Consider the following 15,922-nt stretch of genomic DNA (forward strand, 5'->3'; position numbering starts at 1 on the left):
CACACTTTCTGAGACAGCACTGTCCAAAAACAAACAAGCAAACACAGAGGGAGCCATGGTTACATAGGTAATTTACACTTCCTACTAACCACATTTAGAAAGTCAAAAAAAAAAAAAAAGGTGAATTAATTTTATATTTTCTTTGACCCACTATATTCAAAAGAAAATTTCAACATGTAATCAACAGAACTCTTAGAAATCAGGACCCCTGGGTGGCTCAGCAGTTGGGCACCTGCCTTCAGCCCAGGGCGTGACCCTGGAGTCCCTGGTTCGAGTCCTGCATTGGGCTCCCTGCATGGAGCCTGCTTCTCCCGCTGCCTGTGTCTCTGCCTCTCTCTCTTTCTGTGTCTCTCATGAATAAATAAATAAAATCTTAAAAAGAAAAAAATCTTAGAAATCTGGTGTGTATTTTATTTACATTTATGGCACATTTCAACTCAGACTAGCTGTATTTCAAGCCCTCGGTTGCCACATGTGGTTAGTAGATATAGAACTGGACAATGCATTTCTACGCCTCAGTTTCCTTATTTGTGAAATGAGGATAAAATTGGCTAGGTCATAGGGATGCCTGGGTGGCTCAGGGCATGATCCTGGGGTCCTGGGATCGAGTCCTACATCAGGCTCCCCATATGGAGCCTGCTTCTCCTTCTGCCTATGTCTCTGCCTCTCTCTGTGTTTCTCATGAATAAATAAATAAATAAATAAATAAATAAATAAATAAATAAATAAATAAATAAATAAATAAATAAATAAATAAATAAATAAATAAAATCTTTAAAAAAAAATTGGAGAGCACAAGTGAAACTCTCGCTGCTCCGCCCTGCACATAGGGGGCGCCCAACAAATCCTGGCTCCTTTGGGTCTTTCCTCTCACCCTACCGCCCTCCTCCAAGTCTCCGCCCCCTTCCCCCCACGCCCCGCCTCCTTCAGGCTCCGGGCGGAAGCAGTACCGTCGCAAATGCAGCGCGCGTTACGGTGGCGTTGCCTTTTACAGCAGTGTGGCCGGCTTCCGTGGCCCTCTCACTTTTACCTCATTGGCCGTGCGACCCGCTCACCGCGCTTTCCGGCAGTGTGGCCGGAGCCGCCGCGGAGGGGCCCGCGGTTTGGCCGTGAGTGGAGGGAAGCTGAGTAGCAGGTGTTGGCTGGGCCTGGTACCATGGATGTGGGCGAACTTCTGAGCTACCAGGTATGAGGGGCGAGGCAGGCCGGGAGCCATCCCCTCACCCAGGCAGGGCTCTGCGGTCGCGGGACCAGAGCCCCTTCATCTCCCCCGGCGTCGCCTCTGTCCCCGGCCGCGTCCCCCGCGCTCCTGAGGCTCCGGCGTCCGAGCCCCTCGTTTCACTCCACTCCCCTGAGACTTTCCTGGGCCCTTTGGTTCATTCCTTCTCAGAGCGCAGGCTCCTTCGTCTCAGCTGCAGCCTGGGCCTCTTCTTGCCCTACCCTGGGTTGGGGCCTGGTCCCCGTCAACTCTTCCGCAGGCCCCCGGCCACCTTCGCAGCCATCTCGTCGGCTTTCCGGTCCCCCGGGCGTTGTGTTGGTGGCGGCGGTGGGAGGGCACTGGCCTTGCCCGCCTTTGACCCCGGCTTCCCCAGTAATTAGCCATGTGCCCTTCGGACGAGTCATCTCCCCCTCTTTGAGCTTCAGTTTTTGTATCTGTAAGACGGCGACAGTCCTAACCCTCCCGTTGGGTTGTCTGAGGCCTCCGTTGCAAACTACCGGGTGTGAAAGCTGGTTGTAAAGTGTAAGAGCTGTTCCCATGCCATTGTTAGGAGATGCGTGGAATTCTAGCGTGGAATCTTCTCGTCCTCCCTGCTCTGGCTACTTGGCGGGAATCCGCGGCCCAGAGGGCAGAAAGGACTTATCCAGAGTCACTCAACAAGTAAGAGCTGGGATTGGAGCTGAGGTCTCCTGGCTCCCAGTTCAAAGGTTCCCCCTCCTTGACTTCCTACAGGGGCCCCTCGTGAGAGGCAGTAGAGCCCCGCTGTCCACGTTGTTCAGGTGGCTACTTACCTTTTAGTGTGGCTATTAAAATTGCATATATAACCGGTCTTGTATTTCCATTGGCAGGTCTGCAGTAGAGAATAGGTCGTTAAGAACTAGGGGCCGGGGCTGCTTGTTCCTTGGAGTGTCTCTTTTGCTATTAACTGGCTGCTGTAACCTTGCACAGAATACTTACTTAACTAACTCTTTGTGCCTTGGTTTCCCCATGTGTAATTAGGGGCAAAGATGGTACCTGCCACATAAGTCTGTCATGAAGTTCTTATGGTCTGCCAATGCTTGTCAAAGAGTAAAAGTTCAGCAAACACTAACAATTATATTCATGTCACTCCCTCAGCCAGTATATGAAGAACAGACCTTGGAGACGTCGTAGAAAAGAACTTATAAGCAATGGGAGATATATAGCCAAGAGATTTATCTCTCTCTCTCTCTCTCTCTTTTTTTTTTTTTTTTTAAGATTTTATTTATTCATGAGAAACACACAGAGAGAGAGAGAGAGAGAGGCGCATAGACACAGGCAGAGGGAGAAGCAGGCTCCATGCAGGGAGCCCGACATGGGACTCGATCCTGAGTTGCCAGAATCACAGCCTGGGCTGAAGGCAGGTGCTAAACCTCTGAGCCCCCGGGGCTGCCCGAGATTTCTCTTTTTAAGACAGTTATTGAACATGAAAGAAGAAAGGAAATAAGGTTGTTGAATGAGTGGTTACATATCTGTTTGGGAGTTGTAGAATGGCAGGCCCACTGACTCAGAATATTGAAGCTAAAAGAGATTCATTCATTTGCTCAAAAAACATTTATTGAACGCCTACTGTTCAAAATCCTCTGAGTATACAATATTGAACAAAACAGACAAGGTTCTTGCTTCTGTGGAGCTTGTAGTCTGGTGAGAAAGTTAGAAGATGATAAGTGTGTAAGCAAATTCAGATTGTGATAGGCTCTTGAAGGCTAAGCAGAGTATACTCTGTAACTGTGCTGTTTTGTGAGATAGCCACTGGCACCTGTGGCTACTTGAAATGTGGCTAGTTGGAATTGAGAGCTATGTGTGGAATTGAGAGCTATGTGTAAAATACACATTGGATTTCCAGGATTTAGTGTGAAATAAATTAATGTAACGTATATTAATAATCTTTATATCAATTCCATGTTGAAATGATATGTGGGGTATATTGGCTTAAAGAAAATATATTATTAAAGTTAATGTTACTTTCTTTTACACTTTTTTTTAATATGACTACTAGAAAATTTAAAGTTATATGTGGCTGTATATGTGGCTCATTTGTGGCTTTCAGTATATTTTTATTAGATAGTGCTATGATTGAAAATAACCCCTGAGGGACACCTAGGTGGCTCAGTGGTTGAGTGTCTGTCTTTGGCTCAGGGCGTGATCCCGGGGTTCTGGGATTGCGTCCCACATCGGGCTGCCTGTGAGGCACCTTCTTCTCCCTTTGCCTATGCCTCTGTCTCTCTGTCCCTCGTGAATAAATAAATAAAATCTTAAAAAAAAAAAAAAAGAAAATAACCCCTGGCAGTAGGAGACAGGACCTATTACCTTTGGGTAATATGGTCTGGGAAGGACTCTGAGGAATGGATGCTAAAGGACTGAAGGTTGAGAAGGAGCCAATCATGTAAAAGGGCAGAAGGATCAAGGCAGAGGGAAGAGCACGTATGTAGGCTATGAGGTAGAAGCTGGTACAGCCTTTTAGAAGATCAGTGAGAGGATTGATGGTGCTGGAACATGGTGAGTGAGCAGGAGAATGGTAGATGATGAATAGGAGATGTAAGCAGATGACAGACAATGTAGGTCTTCCTGTAGGCCATGGTAAGGAGTTCAAATTTTATTTGGAGAGATGTTATATAGATAACCTCATGCAGCCCACTTCATTACAGATGAGGAGTGAACCCCATTCTGATAAAGCACTTCTCTGCAGCTGTGGGCTAAGGTACTGGCATAGTTGAAACCAGAATCCTGATCTCCTTATTTTCATCTCTGTTCATTCCCCATATGCACTATTCATGCAATTTCCTTTTCGTAAGATGGATGTCCACTCCTCCTGTTCCTAAAAGATGGTACAGTCTGGAATCTAGTTCATAATCAATCAAATGCACCCATCCTCTTGTGGAAGTAGGTGAAGATCATTTGAATTAATGAACGCAAAAGCTCTTCAAAAACAGTAACATTTTATAGCTATGAAAGATGCATCATTTACTTGTACCATCTCTCAAAATCTTTCTAATAACCCTATGAAGAAGGTACTGTCTTTAATCCTTGTTGTACAGATTAGGGAACTGAGGTACAGAAAAGCACCTGCCTCATAACTGAAGCTCCTAGTGACTGTGCTGTCGTGCCTGCCTACTCTGTGCCAGATGCTGAATAAAGTGCTTTCAGATGGATTCTTATATTTAATTGTCAACATGCTTTGAGGTGAGGGGCATGCCTATTTTATAGAAAAGGACACTTGAGCTAGGGAGGTCAGTTACCTGCCCAAGGACAATAGCCAGGAGCAGAGCCAGAACTGGAACCGAATGATTACCCAACCTGGTTTTCTGTTTTGTTTTAAGATTTTTAAAAACTTAAAAAATTGAAGAATGATACACCTATAGAAGAATGCATAAATTTTAAGTGCTGTTGATTATACATATGATTTACAAAATGGACTCAATATGACCACTGAAGTTCATTTCTCAGGGACATGTTGTCTAAATTTGAATATCCTCACCCCCAGAGTTTGATTCAGTAAATCTCTAATGGGACCTTAGAATTTGCATTTCTGACAAGATCTCCGGTGGTGCTGAAGCTCTGGTCCAGGGACTACATTTTGAAACTGCCCCTGGTCTAGAATTATCTTTATTTCTTTAAAAATTTTACCCAACTGAGATTCTCCTCCCTTCGCATAGCTGCTAGTTTTAGTTTTTTTAAGCTTAAGTTATACTTTTTCCCTGCCATCCAAATTATTGAGAACAAATCACTTAATCTTTCTGGGCCTCAGTTTCCTCATATGCCTAATGAGAGGATTAAGTAAGTCTCTCTGAGGTCTCTTCTAACTTTATATTCTGTGATACTAATTATTTAGGCCAAGAGCTCTAGAGTTTTCAAGGGATAAAAAAGCTTGATGTAGGGGAATGAATCGGGGCTGAAAATCTGGGAGATTTGAGTTTTAATCCTCCCTTTATCATTACTTATCTAGGTGACTCAGGACAAGTCACTTCCCCTCTCTGTATATCCTCCTCCTCCTCCTCCCCTTCCTCCTCCTCCTCCTCCTCCTCCTCCCTCTCCTTCTTCTTCTTCTTCTTCTTTTTCTTCTTCTTTTTTTTTTTTTTAAACCACCTCTAAAATGAGGGTATTGAGCTATAAGAATTGTGGTTGTTTTCCTTTCCTGGAACTCAGAGATTAAGGTAAGCAAGGAAAATATGTAATGTCAAGAAATGTTTATTAAAAGTATTTAATATTTTTTGGGTGCTTCCTAAGTTTCAATTTTGGGGAAGCTTAGTGGGAAGATTCCAATTTTCTGCTGAGATTGGTTCTTCTAGTAATAGAGTTAGGCAGTAAGTGCCTCAGTATATGCCTTATATCCTTGACATATGTTAACTATTCATTTGAGAAGACAGGAGAATTACAATGTGGACAGGAGGTGGTGGAAAAAGTCTTAAAGAGGAAGCCAGTTATGTTCCCAGTATGGAAATGTACTTTTTTGATGCCTTCAGGCTTAGACATCTCATCAAGAAGTGTGCCCAGCAGTTCCTTGGCTGAGAAGTTTCTGCTGCATAGGCGTGCATATGAACTTCAGGGCATTCTCATTAATACTAATTCCACAGATGTCTGGAAAAAGTTCTTACCTTCGAAGTTTTGCAATAAAGAATTCACGTTTAGTGCAGCTTGGCTCAGTGAGAATGACCTGCTTTGTGACATGAGAAGTCTTCTCTTTGAGGCAGATTGGGGTCAGGGACCCTTGGTTTTAGCAATACTGCAGACACCCACTCCTCTTGTTACCTATCAGTAATATCATAGCATTTCCTTGGATTGAGGGGGCTTATAGGAATTTATAATCCTGCTCCTTTCCCCTTATGTCCTTCTTTTGAAATAAAAAAATTTTAATGACAATAAACAATAAATAAATTTTAATGACAAGAATAGTATTAAAAGAAGGTATTTGAGAAAAAGGAAAAGTACCCTAATCTAACAAATATTTCTATATTCCCACAGTTATATATATTGCATGGCAATTATCATTGTGTCTATACTGTTTTGTGTTTATGTTTTTAGTTTTTAACACTGCCAGAAATATTTTCTGTGTTTCTATATAGCCTTCATGTTATTTTTAATGTTTTCATGCTTTTTCCTCAAGTGATAAACCAGCCATTTTCCCCTAAATTGTTCCTGTATAATTATTTAGGGGAATTATTTTAAATTATTTGGTTTTCAGGTTTTTGTTCTTGGAAATACTATTGCAGTGAACTTTTTTATTTATGAGGCATTTTTCCCCTCTCACCTGTCCTTTAGAAATTATCACGTGTTATCTCCTGTGCTAAGTATTGCATGTACAAAAATTATTAAGACATGGTCCTGGACCTTAAAGAACTCATAACTTGAGGAATGAGACCACCATTTCAACAATGAACTGTGTGAATGAAATATTATGAGAGCACAATGGAAGGAATGATTGGATGTGCCTGGAGAAGGGATATATTAATGGGGGTGGATTTGAATGTGGTCATTTGAAGAAAAGGGAGATGATGATGTTGGAATCAACCACGATAAATGAATAGGAATTCTGTGGGTAATGAAGGAGGCGAGGGAAGTCATTCTTGACAGGATTAGTGAGAACAGAAGCATGGGAGTGAAATGTCAGAGCATTGAGTAAATGGAGGGGAGTGGCAAATGATAAGGTCCGCACAGCTGCAGATACATTAAGGAACACATAGCTCCTTTGGAATTAATCCTGTATCAGTTTACAGTTCTAACAGTAGTAGGTGTTGTAGTTTTACCACAATCTTGATACTACTTGTTGTCACAATTTAATTTTGTCTCATTAATCTAGTAGGTAAGTAAAGTGTTAGTTCAAGTTTGCTGTGATAAGCATTTTTTTTCCCTTGTGTTATTTCTTATCATCTGCTTCTTTCTCTGTAAGGTAGTGTTGTAGTTTGTAATTGAGTTTTCTTTTTTTTTTTTTTTTTTTTTTTTTTTGTGGTGTAGATTTAAGAAATGTTCTGGAATCCAGAACTCATGTGCTGATTCTGTAGTGGCCCCATTTCACCTATAACACTGAGAGTATTATCTTCATCATGATGTTTTATAGCATTGGGTTATAAGCTTTTTGCATGACAGTTTAGACTAGTGCTTTTCGAAGTTGCTTTTTGTTAGTAGTGGGACTATAAACAACAGATAAAGCACTATTTTCATTGCTATTGCTATTCCCATTTCAGAGTGTTTTCTGTTTCACCTCCCGAGTGATTTCTTTTTTAAGTTCATTTCCTCTCTTTGCAACCTTCTCATCCTCTTTCTTCCTGGTGCATTCTCTTCATATTCATAAAACCATATTTAAGTGCCTCCTTGCACACTACACAGATAACTTAAAGTCAGGGACTAGCACCTAGCAAAGTGTCTTACACATAATGGATGCTTCATGAATGGTTGTTTAATGATTGAGTGAACCAGTATATACCTTCAAATGCGCTCCGGTTATTTCCCCTTTTGGAAAGCTTTGTTCTAATATCTTATTTGCTTTCTGACTTGTATGCCTTTGTTTTTACGTTAGACTTCAAGAATGTTTGCTTCAAATATGTTACTTCAGTTTCTGAATTGTCTTCCTTTTCCATATCATCTCTTGCTACTCTTGCTGCAAGATCTACATTTTTTAAAACTTTTATTTTGAATTAATGTTAAATTTACAGAAATTTGCAAAAATATTAGAGAGTTTCTGAGTTTCCATATACTCCTCACCCAGCTTCCCCTAAACTTAACTTCTTCTATAGCCATAGGGTGATGGTCAAAACCAGGAAATTAACATTCATAATGCTCGTAACCTAACTGCAGACTTAATTCAAATGTCACCATTTTTTTCCCACTAATGTCCTTTTCCTGTTCTAAGATCCTATCCAGGATCCCACATTGCACTTAGTTGTCACTGTCATTTTCATTGGCTTTTATGATCTTGATGTTTTTGAAGAGTACTGGTCAGTTGTTTTATAAAATGTCTAAAACTTGCATTCTTGAAAGTTGCCAGTACCCTCTGCCAAAGATTTTCTTGAGCCTCATTACTTTTGACTCTTCCTTAAAGTTTGATTCTGTAATATACTGTTCTGGATCTTAGATGAACTCACCCATTCTTCCGTCTTTCAGAACTTCAACATAGACAACTGTTAGCTTCTTAGCCCTGACCTAGGCTTTGTCTACTCACCATGCTGGCAAGATGTTCTGGGATCATGTAATTTTTTTGTATCGCTCCCCTTGCTCCACCACCTGCCTCCTGGTTTTGCATTTTAGTCAGGGTGTCTCCTTGGAGCTGTTTCTCAAAGATGAAAGACAAGGTCCTTTTCCTCATGGATCATAAGATCTTTTGAACAAAGAGGTGTAGCTTCTTCCTTAGGGGTCAAGAAGGTGTCAGGATTTGAAAATGTTTAAGCCACAGTTCTTGGTCTAATGGAGCTTGCATTCTTAAGAGTGGTATCCTACAGATTTGAAAATTGATACTCCAGTACACAGCATCATTGCTGTTACAGAGGAATGAACAAAATTTGGTGGCACAGACAGGAGCAGCTCTGTCATTGGGATGGCTTTGCAGAGAAACTGTTGCTTCTTCAGTTTTCTCCTTATTCCTTCCTTCCTACTTTAGCTTCGTAGTTTAGACTGTTGGGACTTTGTTAAATAGGTAGCTTTCTGGTTGGTCTTACTTTTTATTTTTGTGCATCTTGTATTGGCATGGTGATGTGGGTTTATTTCCTCTATAGGCCAGTGGAACACTTTTCTCTGGTCATCGGCTTCTTTGGAGGTAGGTTTTATTGAGATGCCTAATTTTGGAGGTGAACTTGAGGAAGACAGCCATTCCTTTCTGCAGTCCCTCTCTAGGTATTGTTTAAATTAGGGGAAGGAGGGACACCTTCCTGGCTCAGTCAATGGAACATGTGACTCTTGATCTCAGGGTCTTGAGTCCAAGCCCCATGTCGGGCATGGAGCTTACTTAAAAAAAATAATAAATTCGGGGATTGAATTTGTAAAACTTGCCCCAATAGAGAAATTTTCAAATGTAAAAATGACTACATAGGAGAATGTGGATGGCTCAGAAAAGCCTGTCAGCTCTATTGGAGAGAATAATTCAAAGCACGTGCACTCTGAGTGTGCCCATTAGGTGTCTTTTAATGTTAGTGTAGTGAATGAACATTAACTTGGGGTCAGACTGCTTGTGTTTGAAACCCACCTCTGCTATTTGCTAGCTATGTGACCTTGGGTCAGTTAATTAACCTCTTTAAGCCTCAGGTCCTAATCTTTAAAATGGAGATTTTATAATAAGTGTATCTTTGCCCAGCATTAAAAAAAAAAAAAAAAAAAAAAAAAACTATTGTTACCATCTTTTTTTAAAATACAGGATTAAATAAGACAAAATGGGTAGTGCTAAGTAGTATAGTGCCTGACACATAGTAAGCGCCCAGTAAATGTTAGCTGTTAATTTTTAATTGTTGATATAATTACAAACAACACACATGCTGTAGGAAAAGGAAAAAAATGTTTTTGTGAATTTTACAGAGCAGCCTCAGTATTCCCAAGGTCATTGGTCCCTTGGAGATTAAGGTTCAGAATGCTATAAAAGGAAATGAGAACAGTTTGTCACCCACACATGCCACAGTGTAGAACTGTTCTCAGTAGATTAAAGCACAGCCCTCTTCCACCACAGTTAGCAGTCATTGATATCAAGAATTATGTCATCAACACAGTAATTCTTTTCCCCAGGTCTCTTTAATATTGCTGAGATATCTCAGTGTTCCCCTTTTCTAGTGCCAGAAATCTCATTTACAAATTACTCCTTTCTTTTTCTTTTTTTCTCCCTAAGATTCCCGAAGGAAGTGTTTGGTTTTGGCCTAAGTCTTGGCTATGGAGAAATTGGAGAGGAGAAGGTATAGCAGAGATTCTCTTACTTTTTCCAGCAGCCATTTGATTCTAGTATTTCAGCTCAGTAGTTCAAAGTCATTTTCTTTTCTGCAGTGTTCTAGGAATGACTGATCTGAAAGTGTGTTGACCTAAGTTTTAAAACACCATCTCCATTGTGAGTTGGTAAGTAGAAACTAGATTATCCTTGTCCTAAGTTCAGTGAAGGATCTAGTTAGACTACCACAGTGCATTTTCATCTGTTAACTCATTTTAGATTATCAATGGCCTGTGAGCAGATCATCTGCTTGGGCTCCTTAGACTTCTCAACTACCCCACAATGTTCAAAGCCATTGACTGAACTGAGAAGGATATGAAATCAAGCAGAGTATTATGATACTTCCCTCTGAATGTGTCTGACTGTATTCCAGAGGCATATATGCTTGTTTATTGAACAGATTATTTGGCATTACTAATGTGTTTTGTTAATATGTAGAATTGAGGATTGATTACATTTTTAAGTTTGACTCCCCCTCCCAGTTAAGAGGAACTGAGTTTAAAATTACTTTTGGGGGACACCTGGGTGGCTCAGCGGTTGGACACCTGCCTTCGGCCCAGGGCGTGATCCTCGAGTTCCAGGATTGAGTCCCACATTGGGCTCCCGGAGCCTGCTTCTCTCTCTGCCTATGTCTCTGCCTCTCTCTCTGTGTCTCTCATGAATAAATAAATAAAAATCTTTAAAAAAAATAAAATTACTTTTGGAATTTTTAATAAACTTAAGCATTAACAGTACATCAGTCTTCTGCTGGTGTGTCATGTTAGAATGCTATTTTCTTTGCAACTTTGGATAAAAATAAAAGAATTGTGGTTAGAGTTTGTCTTATTATCTTTTAGTGGCCTCTTCAAACATTAATGCTTCCATGGGAACAGTTAATAACTTCTCATGTTAGTGATAAGGGAAATTTGAGCATTTCAAGGCTACGTAATTATTGACAGAGAAGCTGAAACATGGAGTGGGGGCTCTGGCCAGGAGCAGTTGTTGGGCAGAGGAAGGTAAAGATGCCAAAGAATCAACAGAATGCTAAAATACAACAATAAAGAAATAAAAAGATACTACCATCGATAAATTGGGGGTTGCCATGGAAAGAAACCCACATTGAGGTTTTATGTATTTATTTTAAAGATTTTATTTATTTATTTGACAGAGAGAGCACAAGCAAGGGGAGCGGGAGAGGGAGAAGCAGGCTCCCCACCAAGCAGGGAACCCAATGTGGGGCTTGATGCCAGGACCCTGACCAGAGCCAAAGGCAGATGTTTAACCAACTGAGCCACCCAGGTGCCCAAAATAGGATAAAATCTAATCTCTGAGGCCCTGCTTGTACTCTTTCGTAGTGTCCTGAAAGGCTGAGGTTGTTGGATGAATGAAGCATTAGTATTCTTGGTCATCTTTGGATGAACTGTAAAACTTTAGGGCTCTTCTATTAGTTACTGACGCCTGTAAGATACTAGAGACCATAGTGTAACCTGTGTTCATTTTTTATCCAGCATTTCTTCTAGATCTCTTTGCCCACCACTACTTGGGAGACTAAAGAATATCTGAGCTCACTAATCATGAGTCTTTCAAGAGAAACTAGCACTCACAAACAGAAGCTTAATCTGGCCTTCTGTGGCATGTCCCTTTCCTTCATGGCTGCTTATATTTCTGGAAGGGAGCCATTTACCTGTCTGATGGCCTTGACACTATATCTTTAAGCTAGTCTTATATCCAAATTCACACACCCACTAGCCCATGAAATCCGAATCATAGCAATTACCTGAGACCCCATGTGCTTGTTCCTGACCTGTTCATACCTCTGCCCCATTCCTGTCTGTGCTTGGCTCTTGGCTCTGTCTCTCATTTCCTGTCTCTCTTTTTGTCCTCCCAAGTTTATACATCTATTCTCTGAGTCCCAATTGCTGCCTCATCCAGAAGGATTCTGGCTGGCTGGGACTGGGGCTGCGTCATATGGTATACCCTGCCTTTGCTGGACCTTTAAGACTCAAACTTTGGGTCTTGGCCTCGGCCATTGGTAATCACTATTACTAGCCCATCTGATCATCCTGTGAAAGGACAGTTTGGGCAAGACTCTACCCAGAAGGCTTGCAGATTTTCAAATTTTGCAGCTCTGAGAGTCTACAGGTTCATCTTGGTCTTGTCTTTGCCATTGTTTCCTGATCATTCACCAGGTCTTGGTGAAGCACCAACTGTTGTTTCTGGAGCATTGTGAAATATGCTGACAGCCTGTGAGCCAGTCTAGCTTTTTGAGGGTTGGTAAATTTTATGTAGATTAGTGACCCATATTGAACCTTTCCTTCTTTAATTATCCAACAGATATGTAAAAATGCCTAGTGAATGCAGGTTGTTATACTAGACACTGATAATAGAGATGCACAAGACATTTGCAGTACCTTGTCTTTATGGAACTTATATTCAGGGTGGCAAGGTAGACAATAAACAAGGAAAACAAATACAAATAAATAAGAACACCCACACAAGCAAACATATACTATATGCACAAAACCAAGGTAATTTCAAATAGGGATATGAAGGGGAAACAATGAATGGGCTGATGTGATAGAGTGATGGGAAAGCATCAGAAGGTTCTGAAAGGCTATTCTGAGGGGTAACATTTGAATTGAGAACTGAGTGATGAGAAAGATCCAGCTCTATGAAGAGCTGTGGGAAAGCAGCATAGGCCTAGGGAAAATCCAGTACAAAAGCCCTAAGGTGGGAATAAACTTGTCATGTTTCAGGCAGTTGGCTAGAGCACAGTGAGTGAGAAAGAGACAATTAAGGACAGCGGTCAGCTGTGGGGAGGAGGGTAGCCTTAAAATGTTTATATTTTGTTGTCAGTACAATGGGAAACCATTAGGGGTTTGAAGCTGTGGAGTGACACCATTTGGTTTATGTTTGAAAAGAGCACTACATCTGCAGAATGTAGAATAGATTGTAGGGGAGCAGTCTGGTCAGCTTAGGTGTTCAGAGTGGATAGAATTCACCTTTGTGCTGCAGGGGGCCACAGCCGAAGCTGTGCTCTCTCTAGGATAATTGCTTTCCCACCTAGCTTGTTTTCAGAATCTCCCAGTTCTAAACATTTAATCTATGTTCTGGCTTAATCAAGAAGCAACACTCTCCTCGTGCCAGGCTTGGCACAGAAAACGTGGGCATGGTGCCTTTTGTTGAGCACCCTGGCCTGGAGAGAAGGAAGAAAGCAGCCCCGGTAGACCCGAGGACAGTGCAGCTGACCTTCAGCACCTGGTAACTTGTAGGAAGCTTTGGAATCCATAAACTTTATGTGCTTCTGCAAAACAGTTGCAGATGGTCTGGACTGATGATTAAATATCACTGTTGTCTTGCCCAGATCTGCTATGGCTGTCTTCTCCGAGTGTGGTTTTACATTGCAGTGGGTAATTACAGGGGCACAGCTCTTGCTGGTTGGCTTAGGGGGAAATTTCAGTTTCTGCCAGTTGTGTAAGTGACTGCAGTGAGCAGTGGCTGTGAATGGCTACTTTTTGTTTTCAAAATAATGAAAAAAAGGCCAACCAAACTTAAAAAGAACTCTTTCTAATGAAAGGGAATAATTGCCTGCCTTTGCTGTCTCTGCTGATTCTCCGGTGGGAGTTCTGCCATCAGACTTGTCAGACTTGGTTGGCAGGGACTTTTTCTCCTGAGTTAGCACAGAGATCTGAATGGGCAGAGATAACACAAATTAGCAGTGGTACAAGCGTATCTGCAGAGGAACAGATTTCCTTCTGACCAGAGGTGCCATTGGTGGGCACCACCCTAATTCTTAATGCATCTCTTACCACTGATGACAGGACTTTTCAGCAAATAAAAAGAATTGCTTAAGCACCACCTGAGCTGGGCAGTTTTTACAAGACTTTTGAGTTTCAAAGGCCCTCAGGCTGCTCAATCTGCCAATGTAAAGTCACTGAATATTATCTCCCTGGCTTCCTCCTGGGGATCCTTAGACCTCATTCAGCATAATGAACTTGGGAAGACAAATTATGATTCTTCTACCTCTTTTTTTTTTGCCAAAGATTTCTTCTTTTATTCCCACAGAACTTACAGGACAAAGAAAACTCAGTGGGGGAAGAAGAGATGTTGTCTGCCTTCTGGCTGACATGACTTATGCCAGTGGTCGCATGTGGGTTCCATAATGAAGATTGCAAATCGCTCCATCTTCTTGGAGCCTGTCCCATAATTAGAAGATTAAACATTTTGTTTAAATTAGTAGTTTTCCCCCTACTTCCTCTGTGTGCTTAAAATCACCATTAGAACAAGATGGAGACTGGTTGTCTGATACTGGGCTCCATGTGCTAGTTGTGATTGTCAGCAAGAGGTTGAGGAAGTCTTACTTTAATTAAAAAAGCAATTTTGGCCATGGTCCACCTTGTGTGAGGCAGAGGCACTTCTGACCATGTGAACTTTTCGATTGCTGAGTACAATGAGTACTGCTTTTTTCAGGAGCATGACACTGAGCCTAAAAGGATAATATCAGGAGACGGTATACAGCTGGGCTTGAAATATTGCCTCTGCGTTAATGGCAGATTTGCCTTCAATTGACAGATTGTGTTTGTGGGAAAAGAGGGTTACTTATAGGGATAGCATGGTCCTAATTTGAAGTGAATGAAAAGCAACTCATAGAGGAGCCTGTAGGAATTGTCATACTTTTAATGAAATAAAGATATGTTCTCCTCCCTATGCCACCACACCAAAAGAACAAAACAAAGGGCTAGGAACTAGCAGCCCACTAAGAGCCAAGGAATTGTGCTACTCAATTTATATGTGTTGCTGTATTTCATCCTAAAAGCAACCCTGGGAAGTTACTATTCTTATTCCTGTTTTATAGATGTGGAAAGGAAGTTCATAGAGGTTTAGTAATTTGCCTGAAGACCTGAGGAAGTAGATGCCAAAATCTTCTTCCTAATAGAGGGCTCTGGTGGATGAAGGGAGCTTAAAAACAGAAAACCTTAGGAAATAAAATGCAGCAGAATGCTACCATCACCCAGTCTTGTATCTGCCTTGAGTCTACCGTGTGTATCATTCTTGTCCAGCAGAACACCATGCACTGGTTATCAAACCCAGGGGAGCAGAACACTCCTGTCAGTTACCTGTCTCAGGGGAGGACTCCAAATACTTCTGCCCATTGCATCTTGGTATTGGAGTTGCCAGTGAAAACACCACACAGTCAAGTACTGGATGGAATGATGCTTTGCTCACACAGAGGAGAGCCAAAGCAAGATCAGCTCCTGGGATGTGTGTTAGTCCCTTGTGGCTAGTAGGGCCCTCCCACTTCCTCTGAAGCTGTTGCAGGGCAGTGGCCTACGTGGAGCCCTCTCTCTTGCAGTAGAAGGACCCTGACCTGAAAGCTAGTGTTGTGCCTGAGGGGCACTGATGTACATGCTTAAGCAGAGCAAAGGATACTCGTTGAGCATGAAGCAGAGACAGATACTGCCACACAAGATAAGCCTGGCACAAGCTGTATGGATGGGCTCCTTACCTCTTGGTAAGGAAGTGGTCCAGGCCTGAGGTCCATTCCTAAGCGCTGGGTGGGGTTGGAAATACTACATGCATGGACTGCCTTTCCCAACAATTCAGTATTGAAATTACTTGATTATGTGTCTTTCTTCTCATTGGACTTTGAGTTCCTCAAGGACAGTGATATCAGTGCATGCTATGTTGTAAATGCTCAATAAATGTCTCTTGACTGAAGAAAGGAAAGAATAAGGGAAATGAATAAGGAGAAAGGAAATGAACAAAGCAGTGGCCGAATTTAGTTCTCTTCTAGATATCTTTTTGTGTTG

The 15,922-nt window shown here is 41.7% G+C and overlaps 1 protein-coding gene across 4 annotated transcripts in view; it reads left to right on the forward strand.

Annotated features, from left to right (window-relative positions):
* Window positions 1-1,026: 1,026 nt before the first annotated feature.
* Window positions 1,027-15,922, forward strand: part of CTNNBL1 (catenin beta like 1) — a 161,853-nt gene continuing 146,957 nt past the window's right edge. The window contains exon 1 of one of the 4 annotated variants that reach the window (XM_077873122.1): window positions 1,027-1,186. In XM_077873122.1, the coding sequence (XP_077729248.1) occupies window positions 1,157-1,186 (30 nt within the window). In that variant the 5' untranslated portion in view covers window positions 1,027-1,156. Of the gene's footprint in view, window positions 1,187-1,744; window positions 1,999-15,922 lie in introns of those variants that run through there. The other 3 variants (XM_077873120.1, XM_077873121.1, XM_077873123.1) reach the window with 3 other exon arrangements.

This window comes from Canis aureus, chromosome 26, assembly GCF_053574225.1.
Source record: "Canis aureus isolate CA01 chromosome 26, VMU_Caureus_v.1.0, whole genome shotgun sequence".
NCBI lineage: Eukaryota > Metazoa > Chordata > Mammalia > Carnivora > Canidae > Canis > Canis aureus.